Source organism: Sturnira hondurensis, unplaced genomic scaffold (genome assembly GCF_014824575.4).
Source record: "Sturnira hondurensis isolate 20B ecotype Veracruz unplaced genomic scaffold, ASM1482457v3 Scaffold0004136, whole genome shotgun sequence".
In the NCBI taxonomy this organism is placed as follows: domain Eukaryota; kingdom Metazoa; phylum Chordata; class Mammalia; order Chiroptera; family Phyllostomidae; genus Sturnira; species Sturnira hondurensis.
The window spans coordinates 45289578-45303465 of NW_028076767.1; the positions used below are offsets into that span (position 1 = coordinate 45289578).

Below are 13888 nucleotides of genomic sequence, written 5' to 3' on the forward strand. Positions count from 1 at the left end.
CGGAGTTACTAGAAATTAATGGTAGGGTAGAATAGATTTTACCAGGGTAGAAAAATTAATAAACAGAGTGATACATTCGTTTTTTAACTACAGGCATATTCGTTTAACTATAGACATGTTAGAAAAGCACTTCCACCTAAAATAATTAGGTAAAAAATTTTGTTTTACTGAAGTTTAAACGAAACATTTTTGTTCTGTTTGTACAGATCCATCCTTTTGCAATCTTTGCTATAATTCTGCCGTTCAGCCTCTTGAACTATGATCCACCCCAAAGGGATGAATTTTTTGGAACTTGCATTCAACACCTTAATCCTTACTTATGTAGGTATATTGTTTGGTACTATGTTGAATGAGTAGGTTGGAGGATACTGTTGCTGATATTTCTCATTTAAAAGGTAACCATAATAGCTGTGGATACTATACCTAAAAAAAGTTTGCATTCATTTTTGAAACTTTATTATTAAGAGAAATGTTAGTCACAGATAAAATTGAAAGAATAAACAAGAAGCACGCATGTACTCACCGGATGGATTTAATAACCATTAACATTTTATCATATTTGCTTTACTGTTTGTCTCTCTTGCTCTGTTTTTTCTGAGCCATTTCAAAGTAAATTACAGGTATTGTGACCCTTCACCTTTAATTACTCAGGCATACACCTTCCTAGGATTAATGAACTTCTGTATCAGTACAAATCTGTTATCACACCTAAGAAAATTAGTACTCTCCTAATGTATAGCATACAGTTAGTGTGTAAATCACCTTCCTTATTCCCCAAATACAAAATACTGCAGTTGTTTACCCAGGATCCATTCTAGATTCACTCATGTGGCTACTTTTTTTTTTTATCTCTTAGAGTCTAGAATATTCTCTGGGGTTTTGGTTTTGGTTTTATTTTTTGCTTGAGATTGACTTGGGGAAAAGGTGTTTGTTTTTTTCTAACATTTTCTTACCGAAGCTTTCAAGTATACAGAAGAATTGAAATAACAATATAACAAACATCCATATACTGTATGCCCACAATCTGTCTTTTGATTAGTGACTGACATTTTGCCATGTTTGCCGTGTGTGCACATGCGAGTGTGTGTGATGAGCTATTTGAAGTGTCAGCCTCAAATACTTGAGGTTCTAAGGACATTCAGTATCACACTTAAGAAAATGAACAAGTACCATCTATACCATAATCAAATTTTCCCAGATCTTACCAAATTGCCTTTTATAACCTTTTTCTTAAAGCAACTAATATTGAGTTGTTACGTTACTTTCTCCCTATCTTTTTTCCTTGGTGTTATTTTTTAATAAAATATATTGGCCATAAAAAAGATATTGGGTATTTATTGTGGGTTATTCACATTATTGATTTCTTCGATTGCTTTTTGTTAAAACCTTGCTTCTTCATCTCCAGTATTTCTAGTAAACTAGAAGTTAGGAGTAGATGTTTGATTAGATTCAAATGAAATATTTTTAGCAAAAATGCCTTGTATGTGGTGCTATATATCTAATATTTGTATCACATCTGGAGACACATAATACTTGATTCTTTCTCTCAGTTTTAATAGTTAAGCTGGTGTGAGACCCCCTTAACTGATACTAATTGTATCAGTATCATACTCATAGACTTTGCTACATTTTTGTGGGATCTCTAGGCCACATAGTATCTAACCATATATGATTCTATTGTGTCTGCTAATAGTTGGGTAAATGGGACTGCGGAAAAATATGTTTATATATGAATGAGTGTAAGTATGTGCAGCATTTATATACATTTGTTTTTAGTAACACAACTATATGTAGAAAGACGAGACTTGAAACTTGGTCTTAGAATGTGTTCTCATAGTTCACTCATGTTTCAGAAAGAAATGAAAGTACACCTCTTCTCATACTCTCTAAATAGTGGCTTAGATACTAGATTTTTTTTAGAATTAAGGGCATAAGACAAAAAAGGTTGAGAAGTACAGCTTTTATTTTTTAAAAAGACTTACTGAGAAAATGTTTGAAAATTATTGGAGGCCTTTATGAGTACAATTTAAAATAACGAATGGAGTAATAATTTGTTTTGAATAAATGTTTGTTTTGACAGATCAGCTTTGTTGCTAGAGGTTGTCATTATGAGTAATTTCCTTGTTTACCTTGAGCTTGCTTTATTAAGTAAAGTCAACAAAAAATCCAAAAGAAAATACTCAATTTCTGTTTCACTTTGCAAAAATATTGCTGCAGTAGGGCATTCTGGATGACTCCTTCCCTTTCATCAGAAATGTCTCTGGAATGAGGCAATTCAGCTAAATTATCTCAAGCCTTATTCTCGGGGGTGTATGCGGGGCTGGTGGGTGACAGGTAAGGGAGGGGGTGCTACGAGAGATCTGAGCTTCATGCATGTCTGCACTCAGCCTGAAAAACTGAGATCCCCACCAAGAAGCACAGTAGAGTGGTCCAGGCTCCAGGCTGGACTGTCCAGGTTGAATCTCACCCTCCACTTGCTAACCTTGTGACTATGGGCAAGTCATTTAACTTCTGTGTATCTCTGTACACTCATTTGTAAAGTGGACATAGTAACCATTTCTACTCTATACTTAAGTGAGATTTAAATGAGTTAATATTTGTAAAGTGCCTATAACAATACCTAACACATTCTGAGCACTGTTAGTATTATCAGTACATAGAGACTGGGATCACTTCTTGTATACACTATTGACCTTCACGTTTAAATTCTTTTTCTTTTCAAGGCAGTTGAAGAAATTTTTTATGAAGTTTCTGTAGTAATAAAGAAACATTTACTTATCCTTAGCACATAGTCTGAATTGATACAAATTGAGTCACCCTGAAATGAGGACACAGACCATGAAACAGAGTAACAGAGTAGTGAAACAGAGTAACAGAGTATCACCGCAGTAACCTTCTGCCTGTCCCCTTCCCGGTTGCACCCCCACCCAGAGGTACCACTTCACCACTGACAGTATTGTAACAATATAAATTAGTTTTGGCAAGGTTGTGTTTGCATCATTTTTTTTTAAACCCGGTTTTACCTGAATAAAGTGTTTGTTTATTTATATGGGAGGTGGCTGTATGTTATAATTTTTTTTAAAAATCTTACTTCTGCTTTAGGTATATTGGATCCTCTCATGTTAGTGTTCCTTGGTTTCTATTTGGCCATACATGGATATTTTCCAGAAGATCTGATAAAGACAATTTTTAACATCAAATTTTTAGGCAGATTGGATTCTCAACTTGAACGTATGTATCTACATTTTATTAAGTTATCAATTGTACTTTTTACCCAAGTTTCAGCTCTACATATACTAAAGCACTTAAATGTTGATCTTTTGTTTGCTTTTAGAAGTATTTCCTGCTTGTTGTAGAAAACTTGGAAAACACAGAAAGTAAAAGATTATTCAATCTTACCACCATGTGAAACTACCATTTTTAATGTTTTGAGTGGTTCTTTTCTGCTTTTCTCCTGCTCTTATGTGTATGTTTATATATCTGTATATTAAAACAGATTTTGGATTGTTTATGTATTCACTTCTATATGTTACCTTTAGTCACTAAACTATATTTTGAATAGTTTTCTATGCCATTAAATAGTTTTAGATGTGATTTTTGTGTGTGTACATAACCTGCCATTATATGGATGTAATAAGGTTTATCTATCTTAGAGGTTGTTATTACAAATAATGATTGTTATACATGATTCACTGACCTCATTTTTGTTCCCTGGAGATAGATTCCTCAGTGTGGAATATTAAGTCAATGAAAATTCTTTGCTCGTATTTTTGAAATGTAGTCTTAAAAGTTCGTAATCGGTGGAAACAACATAGGAGTTGGTCCTAACCATGCCTCTGATGTAATAACTGAGAAATGTAAAGTGTGTGTGTGCAACTGAAATGATTTTATGAGAATAAAAGTATCAGCCAATAATGGGCATAAATGAATGTGAAAAAATGGATTGTCTTTGCTACATCCAAGCCATCAAAATCCATTAATCTATATTTTTATTTCAGTTTTATGTTCATCGCTAAGTACAAGAGTCCAGTTTCGTCTTATGGAATTAAATAGAGCAGTCTGCTTGGAGTGCCCTGAGTATCAGATTCCGTGGTTTCATGACCACTTCTGTCAACAGCATTATAACAAAGGTTTGCATTTTCTCGGGTCAGAAAGTAAAGTTTAATTCTAAAGTAAATTATTATAGTAGGGCATTGTTATTATTTTTAAACCTAACTATGACACCAGCGTTCCCAGCAGTGCCATGACCTGTGTAATTGAACCATTTTATAAGTGAGATTTGTGTTATAAGAATTTCTTAATATTTCAGACACAAAACCTCTTGGTAGAGTGCAAAGCACTTGTGTTATACTGCATTTAGTGTCATTGCAAATGCTATTACATTGAAGCTCTTGTTGGAAATATTACTCTTTATTTTTCACTTTGTAGAACTGGATGATTTTCATTCAAAAACTAATTATTTTAAGTGAACTAATTGTTTTTATTTTCATACAGATACCGGCAGCCTGAATGGAGCACAGCAGCAGATTTATAAAATGTTAGCAGAGGTACTAGGAGGAATCAATTGTGTAAAACCCTCGGTTCTTACACCTTATTATCATACAATAGGTGAGTCTTTAATTATCTCATCAACTGCTTCATCTGCTTATTGATGCATTCACTGGAATTTTAAAAAGTTTAAAAACATTTTTTTCAAATTATCTTGAAAAGTTAAAGAAGTTCCCATGACCCAGCGTTTCTCTATTCTTCAAAAAAGTATATTTTTAATTTTTATTTATTATTTTTAGAGGGGAAGGGAAGAGAGGGAAACATTAATGTGTCGTTGTCTTTCATGCACCCCCTGCTGGGGACCTGGCCCACAACCCAGGTGTGTGTCCTGATGGGATAGAACCAGCAAAAAAAAAAAATTTTTGAGGTCAGTCTTTCACCAATTCTAAGTACATAAAACCCAGATTTAGATCCATTGGACATTTCTGGATCTTCAAGAGATTCTGTTCTTTCCACTCAGTATCCTTATGTTAGGGAAATTATTTATGTGAGTTTCATTGTTTGAAGTTCATCTCAAAAACTGTGTTGGATTATCACCCTGGATAAGGATCTCTGTAGGCGTGTGCTCAGCTCCACCCTGGGTGGTCTTGTTTCTCAGTGTAGTTGTAGAAGGCATTCTGATTTGGTTGAGGATGACAGAGCTGATAGGCCAGGTGATACGCTTGATGGCAATAAAAGATTTTTATTTATTTATTTAAATTAATTATTTATTTATCTTTAGAGGGGAAGGAGAGAGGGAGAGAAACATCAATGTATGGTTGCCTTTTGTGCGTCCCCTGCTGGGAGTTGGCCTGCAGGGAACTGGACTACAACCCAGGCATGTGCCCTGACTGGGAATTGAACTGCGATCCTCTGGTTCACAGGCCTGCGCTCAATCCACTGAGCTAAAAAGATTTTTAAAAAATGGCAAAATTCAAGTGGTAAGCATAAATGAAAAAATGAAATTTTAAGAGAACATAAATTTTCTAAAGTTAGGTTTAGAAAACATCTGCATACACACCGAATATTTTAAAGGATTATAAGCTTGATATAACCTAATAATATAAATGGTTACCAAAAATCAAATACTCCTTTAAACTGTATTGTTAATAATAACAAGAAAGTTGGCAGTCTTACTGTATTCTGTCCTTTGGACACATCTTAGTATTGTATTCTTGTTTTCAGTGTTGCATTTTATGAGAGACGGTGACAAATAAGGCCTAGAAACAAAGGCCTTGGAAAGAACTAGAGAAGACTGGGGCTATGTGGGCTTCAGTCCTTGAGCAAGGTCCTAAACTAGACCTCTGAGCCTTATTAGTTTTTTTACCTGTAAAACGAGGACAAGGACATCTGCTTAATAGAATTAACCAACATATTGCATGAAGAGCCTTTAGCACTGCCCTTAGAGCATAGTAAGTGCTCAATTAGTTTTATTTTGGTCCTGGCTCATGAGGCTCAGTGGATCGAATGCTGGCCTGCAAACCAGCGGGGTTGCCATTTTGATTTCACGTCAGGGTACATACCTGGGTTGTGGGCCAGGTCCCCAGTTGGGGCTCTAAAAATAAATAAATAAAATCTTTTAAAAATTATTTAAAAAAATAAATAAATTTTATTTTAAAAAAGCTAGGGATATTAGTCTGAAAACAAGTAGTCTTATGGAGAGCATAAAACTTGAAATATTTGAAGGATTGTATATGTTGTAGAATTGTACATCTGAAACCTATATAATTTTATTAACCAGTGTCACCCCAATAACTTCAATAAAATTTAAAAAAATATTTGAAGGATGTTACATGAAAGGATAATTAAGTCTCTATCTGAAGGAGAAGTATGGTAAAAATGATAGAAAGCAGATTTGAATTCAGTATATGGATAAGTTTATGAAAGACTTGTTGAAAGTTGAAAATGGGCTGCTGTGTGAAGCAGTAACGTTCAGGCAGCAGCTGGATGATCAGATGATGGTGTGTGTGTGTGTGTGTGTGTGTGTGTGTGTGTGTGATTTCTGTGCTTGGCAGGAGTCTGAACCAGGTAGTTATTAAAACTCTCATCTTGTTTTACAAAACACATAATATCAGTTGTTCAGTTTTAAGTTAGGGTCAGGTTTGGCCATGAGTGACAAAAATCCAAAAATAGTAGGAATTTAACAAAAATTATTTCCTTCTCCCATACATATCGGGTGTCCCGGGCTGGGATGCCAGCTCCGCAAACATTAGAGATCCAGGATCCTTCTATTTTGTTATAATCTGGCATGTAGCTTCCACTTCATGGTCCGAGATGACTGCCCCAGTTCCGGCCGACACATTTATAGTCTGAGCAGGAGGAGGAAGAGGGAAGGAAGAAGAAGGGTGTCCCTTTGCATACAGTTCTCTGAAGTTGTACATACCATTTTTAAATTGTACTGTGTGGCCACACTTGGTTGCAAGCGAGTTCAGAAAAGGTGGCTTTTACTGTGGGTGGCCCCATACCCAGCGGACAGGTAAGGCTCTTTTCAAAATGAAGAGAAGAATTGGGTGTTGGGCAACAACTTGCAGTCTCTGCCAGAGGGCTGTTTTAAAAGATAGATCTACTCTTGTTTATATCTCTACTGTTTGCCATATAGACTATACTCCTATAAAGGTCATGCTTACAGGAGGAAACACACTAAAATATGAGTATGAAAAGGATCTGTGACCCCATCTCATAGTTTAAAATTATTGAGCATCAAATTTGTGACAGGCACTATGGCTGGCTCTTTATCCCCATTATGAGACTTTATTCTTTTTGTTTGTTTGTTTTGTTAATGTTTCTCTCAAACTAGAAATAATATACATCTATTGTAAAACACTTGGCTAATACAGAAAAGTGAAAAGAAGAAGTCACTTGAAACCTGTCCCCAAATCATACACGCAATTAGTATTAAAGCTAGGGTTATTACATCACAGCCCATTGGGGTTCAGTTCTGATCACACATCTTGTCAGGAGGTTTACTTTTGTGTAAAACTATGTATGTCATTAAAAATAAGATTTGATTGGTAATATTTTATAAATAAGAATGGGTATCTTATAATAAGATAATATGTGGTATAAGTAAGAATTACGGGTTGGAAATATTACTCTTTAGGTATTAAAAAAACACTCACTTAAAGTCATATGATGCGTGATTATCAGAAAAACCAGACCAGGTAGATTACAAAAATGAAAAATCACCCATGATATAAGCACTGTTTATTTTTGGTGTGTTTTTCTATTTCTAACTGACTTTTTAGAAATCAAAAATGGCCTGTTTTGTAGTGTTTGTAACTTTCTGTGTGTATAAATTGTGTATATTTTTCTATGCCAACAGTGATAATACACTGTTCTTAATGACTGTATAACATTTCATTGAATGCGTGTTCCATAGTTTATATAATTGATACTTCAGGGGGTTTTTGCTGGCATGTATATCTATCCAACAGGGCTGCAATTTTATATAACAACACAGTAGTAATTGATGTTAGATATTGTCTTAAGTGTTTTTTCTTTGTAAATATTTTCTTTATCTTTAGAGGGGCAGGGAAGGAGAGAGAGAGAGAGAAATATCAATGTATGGTTGTCTCTTGTGCATCCCCTGCTGGGAACTGACCTGCAACCCAGGCACGTGCCCTGACTGGGAATCGAACCTCGATCCTTTGGTTCTCAGGCTCGAGCTCAATCCACTGAGCTACACCAGCTAGGGCATAAGTGTTTTATGTATAATAAACTTATTCATGTCTCTTCAAGGAACAGAAGTTATTCTATTTTACAGATAAGGCCCAGAGACAGTGTTGTCTTTTCAAGGTTATATAGCTGGCAAATTGAATAGCCAGGATTAGACCTGATCATTCTAGCTCCAGAATTGATTCTCTTAATGAGAGAATTATATTTCATCTTTAAATTTGAAAAGGCTTCAATTACCCAGTTTCTCTTACGTGTAAAAACAAGAAAATGAAAGCTACCTTTTCTTCCTTTTCATTCATTGTTTCTTTTTTCTTTGGTTGAAATACTTTTATGATTATTTTTACTATCATATATGATAATATATAAATTATCATATATCATATATGATGGTTTTTATTTATTATTATTATTATTATTTTTTATTCAAACATACAAAAGTGGAGAGAATCAACATTTAGCAGAAATACTTACCAGTGCCTACTCACCACAGTCCCATTTGCCTCTTTTCAAGCAAATCCCAGGTTATTTATCATTTTAGAATGTGTAGCTAAAAAATAAGGATGGCTTTCTAAAAACTTAACCACACCACCATCAACACCCCTGCAATAGTTTCACAATAGTTTCTCAAGGTCAAGAAGTTTGCTAATGCTCAAATGTCTCAGTTTTCTTTTACTTTATAGTTGATTTGTTAAAAGTAGGACCCAAACATTGCATTTGGTTATTTGTCTTTTTAAGTTCTAGCTTTCTCTCCTTTTTCCTTACAATTTATGTATTGCAATTTCTTAGAAACATCCTGAACTTCTCCAGTTGCAACCCTATGGCGTCATTTCACGTTCTCCAACATCCCCTGTTTTTCCTATAAGCCAGGAGTTAGATTTAGAGGTTTGATTAGATTCAGGCTAGATTTTTTTTTTTTTTTTGGCCAGACTATTTTTTAAGTGGTATGTACTTTTTATTGCATATAAGAAGACACACAAGGCTGGTTGTCTTCCTCTTTACTGCATTAAGATCCGTCAGTGGGTTTCTATGTCCAGTCAGCTCATCCATTAGGAGGTTCTCCCATCAGCATTTCACCTACTGATTTTAGTAGCCATTAAAATCATTGTCTACATCCATGATTCATTGGTGGGGGCAAAGTAGTGATATTCTACATCTAACTTTCCTTCTGAACTCATTAGCTAGAATTTGTCCAAAAAGAACTTTCCATATTGACTATTTATGATACATACACTTCAGATAGGAAAGACAGGATACACATGCTTGAATCTTTACTTGTTTTCAGATCAGTTGGCATAGCTCCCTCCAAATGTGACCAACAGAATTAAGGGGATTAGAATAAAACTCTTTAATGTGGTTCGACCTAGTCCAGTGCTTAAATATAGCCCCATGCTAACTATAGTTTACTAATACTTGCTGATTTATTTTTATTGACTGATTTTCAAACAGAGGTGCCATTGGACCAGTTCTTATAAGTTGGATAATTAGGGAGGTATATCATTCTTTGTGTGTGTGTGTGTGTGTATATGTCATGTATGTCTTTGTGTGTGTGTATTTAAAACATATCTTAAACTTTTACAATAGGAAGAATTTACTTTCATACTGTTGATTCCTGTACTTACAGATTTTGAATGTATCTTGGATAAAAGAAAAAAACCTCTTCCTTACGGAAGTCATAACATAACTTTGGGGAAAATGCCAGAAATGGACTGGGAACCAAATACCCCAAGAGTTGGATCAAGGCTACCACCAGGAACTGAAAGGTAACTTATTTTTTAGTTTCAGATTTTGTCATCTCAATATTATACTTGAACTCATTTATCAAAGATTTATGGAGTAGAAGAATCTGTTTCTCGTCTATCTCACGCATTCTACCTCTTTACCTCTGGTTTTCTTTGTGCTTTCGGCCTTAATGGCAGTCCTTGGTTGTCTAAAGTCTAGCATCTCTCTAAGGTGCTAATCTTCTATGTGACTTCAGCAGAAGCAAATGGAGTCTTTGGAGGCCCCACACCTCTCTGCTTTTCTGATAGCATTTAGCCACTTACACTGTTACAAAGTTGTGTTGCTTTAGCTTTGTATTCTTCACTGTGCCTTCCTTACATATAGTAGGTGCAAAGTAAGTATACATTAAACAGAGAAACAAATGGATGAAAACATGGAAATGCTTAGTATAATTTGCTATAATTATAATAAATAGGCTTGCCATTACTAATTTAGGTAGAAAATAACTTGGTATACTCATTTATATTCATTTAGCTCTTGTTAGTTTATAAAGGTGCATCTTTGTTGCTGAAAGGGTTATAATTATTGTTTCTCACTTTGATTTTAGAAGTAATTGTTTATTTTTATCTTATGTAGAATCGCTTTGGAATTTTTGGATTTAAGAGCTTTTTGTAGAAATGTCCCTCATTTAAAAGGAAAATCTGCTATGAAAAAGCGACATTTGGAAATTTTGGGCTATCGTGTAATTCAGGTATGAGACACTCAGGAAAAACAGCTTCTAAAAGACCTAGGAGACCCTTACCTGTGCATGTGTTTCCTTTTAATGTTAAAGTTCTAGAATTACATCTTTTTACATTTAAAAAAGTTGTATTAAAATATCTGAAACAAAATATCCCCCATTTTTTAAAGAATGGTAAATAAAAATCATCATTTCTTGTCTCTAGAAGATCTGTCGATTTCTGTTTGTACATTTATCTTACCAGATGGATAGAGCTATAGAGAAAAAGGCCAGGGTATGAAAGTAGGGAAGGCACCCACAAAAACTGTCCGCTAGTGGTGTTATAGGAAACTGTGAGGCAGAAGAAGGTCTTGTGGGCTTTGTCAGGAGGAAGGACCCACTTGGATTCCAAAAAGGGTTCAAAGGCTTATGTTTATGTAAACTAATTTCATAGGGTTCCTATGGCTATGCTCAGTAGTGCTTAGAAGTCTTTCCTTATTTTTGTTGTTGTTGGTGCCTTAAAATTTCCATTTACACTACATTATTTGTTTTACAGATCCCTTATTTTGAATGGAACTCTATGGTGCTGTCAACAAAGGGTGCTCGGATGGACTACCTGCGAGAACGTATATTTGGAGATGGCAAATCATGATTGTAATTTTTATTTAAACAGTTATCATGGTGTTTCACATATGATCTTATTTTAATTAAATCACCTGACTCAGTTAAATACTAATATAGAATTGACTGGTTTCAGGGTCAGATGAATCGCTATTAAAATAAATAGACATTTTACTGTAGAATACCATCTCTACTGTTTTGTTGGAAAACTGTTTAAAATTCTTACTGTAAAAGACACATAGCTTTTAAGAAACTTAAATAGTTTACAATTCATCTTTGAGTCCATACTGTGTGCCAGGAGAATACAGCAGTGAATATACTGTATCTACCAGAGGGATGGAGTCAGACAAAATACATGATATTAAGGGCTATAGAAAAGAATTCGGAGAAGGGTACAAGAATATTGTGGGGGCTGTAATTTTAAATAGGCAATCTGGGAAAGACGAGGTTATCATTCGATGAAGACCTAAGGAGGCGAAGCTACTTGGGGGGAGAGTCCTCCAGGCAGAGGGATGAGTAGGTGCAAGATCTTGAGGTACGGATATGCCTGGCATGTTTGAAAATAATAAGGGATCTATTGTGGCTAGAACAGAGCAAGTGAGTTGGAAGCATATTAAGAGACAAGTCAAACTTATATGTTCTCATGGCTAATCTGAGGTAAGAGGCCATTGGAGAATTTCTAGCAAAGGAATAAAGAACTCACGTTTTAACTGGATCACTTTGACCACTCTGTTGAGATGAGAAAAGACTGCAGTGGGCAAGTGTATAAGCAGGGAAACCCATGAAAAGGTCATTGCAATAATCCAGACAGGACATGGGTGGTGGCTTGTACAGAGTGGTGGCAGTGGAGGTAATGAGAAGTGGTTGTATTTTTAAACGTATTTTAGAGGCAGAGGCAACAGAATTTGCTCAGTGATTGGCTATGAAGTATGAAAGAAAAGGGTGTTAAGATAGTTCTACATTTTTGTCCTGAGCAACCGAAAAGATGACATTGCCGTTGACCGAGATGGGGAGGTCCACGGGGAGAGGAAGGTGGGAAGTGGTGGGGGGGGATTACAAGTTTGGTTTTAGACATGTGGAGTTTGTGGTGCTTTAGAAATATCTAAGTGGAGATATGAAATAGGCACTTTAATAAGTGAGTTTGGAGGTGAGGGGAGAGGTCCAGACTCCAGAATTTGAAAGTTGTCTGTAGTATTTAATGTGATGAGACTAGAAGAAATCATTAAAAAGCGGTTAGAGGACAGTATGAATGAGGGACAGGTCTGAGGACTGAGCTCTGGGGGCTGTGACATGAAGAGGTCAAGAAGAACAGGGTCAAGGAGAAGCAAAGGAGACTGGACAGGATGGCCAATGAGGCAGGAGAAGTCGTAGGTAGTAATACTTCCTAGAAGCCAAGTAGAGAAAGCATTTCAAGGAGGAGGAAGTGAGCGATTCTATGAGATGCTGCCGAAAGGCCAGGTAAGATGAGGACTGGGAAATCTCCACTACATTCAGCAATATGAGAAAATCACTGGTAACCAAAGATTCCTGTTGATGAAGTGGTGAATTTGAAAGCCTGACTGGTGCAAGAGAAAGGAGGAGGAGACAAGATTCTCTTATAAATGGAAGCAAAGAAATGGGGAGATAGGTGAGTGGACCATTCTAGACTTGGTCTGATCCTTCAGATACTGAGGAGGAAGATGATTTTTCTCTGTCTTACAACACATTGATTCAATAAAATAGTTACTAAGGCCCTACTATGTGAATAATCCCTAACTCTCCCAAGACTGGTATATATGTGCTCAGCCAAAAGGCACCTGATGGGGGTGCAGGTAATTGGCCATCTGAAGTGTGTTATCATCTTGACCCTCTAAATTCATTCTGTCTCAAAATAAGTTGGTAGCAAGAGGGCCTTACTTCTTAACTGTAGCTTTACAATGTGTTTTCTGTATGAAAATTGCCACATTGATATTTAGTGTAGGTTTAAAGTGCTTGTTTAAAATATCTAATTATTTTGCATGACTTAAGCCCCAATTCTTAATGATTTTGCAAAATGTGAACTTCACATAACCTTTTGTGGAAAACAGAATCAGAACAGTAAGTAAATAAGTGATATCTCTCCTTACTCCCCCTAATTCTAAATTTCCTCATGATATTCATTCCTATTAGCTGATACGCTAAATGCTATTATCCATTTTATGAATGTGTCCTATTTCCCAAGCAAATGATTACCAGGAGCTAAACCTCTGAACAGGCTAAAGAATTTTATCATGTAACTTTTATGATAAAATGACTAGACTAGTGAGGGTTATAAATTAGACTGAAGGGAGTTATAAATTGGATGTAAATGAAATCCCAGATATTGTGTATTTTAGATACATAGAAACCTTGATTAAATGACCCTGATATGCTTCCCACTTATTGTTATACATAATATGAATTTTCACATACCACATCTCTTCCTTCTCTAGGCTGCCGGATTCAGGTGGTATGTGTGTGTGTGTGTATATATATATATATTTGTATTTATTTATATTTTTGATGACTTTTCTGTCTAAATAACTCGAATTGTTATAAACAAAAGCATTTTTGTCATTAAGGTATCATTCGCATACCATAAAACTTGCCGTTTCGAAGTGCACAAGTCAG

The 13888-nt window shown here is 35.4% G+C and overlaps 1 protein-coding gene across 6 annotated transcripts in view; it reads left to right on the forward strand.

Annotated features, from left to right (window-relative positions):
• Positions 1–11442, forward strand: part of FASTKD1 (FAST kinase domains 1) — a 60435-nt gene extending 48993 nt beyond the window's left edge. For 5 of the 6 annotated variants that reach the window (XM_037044513.1, XM_037044511.1, XM_037044510.1 and 2 more), the window contains 7 exons: positions 207–321; positions 3103–3231; positions 3999–4130; positions 4495–4608; positions 9824–9962; positions 10558–10672; positions 11196–11291. In XM_037044513.1, coding sequence (XP_036900408.1) covers positions 207–321; positions 3103–3231; positions 3999–4130; positions 4495–4608; positions 9824–9962; positions 10558–10672; positions 11196–11291 — 840 coding nt within the window. Of the gene's footprint in view, positions 1–206; positions 322–3102; positions 3232–3998; positions 4131–4494; positions 4609–9823; positions 9963–10557; positions 10673–11195 lie in introns of all 6 variants that reach the window. The other variant, XM_037044509.1, reaches the window with a different exon arrangement.
• Positions 11443–13888: the final 2446 nt, after the last annotated feature.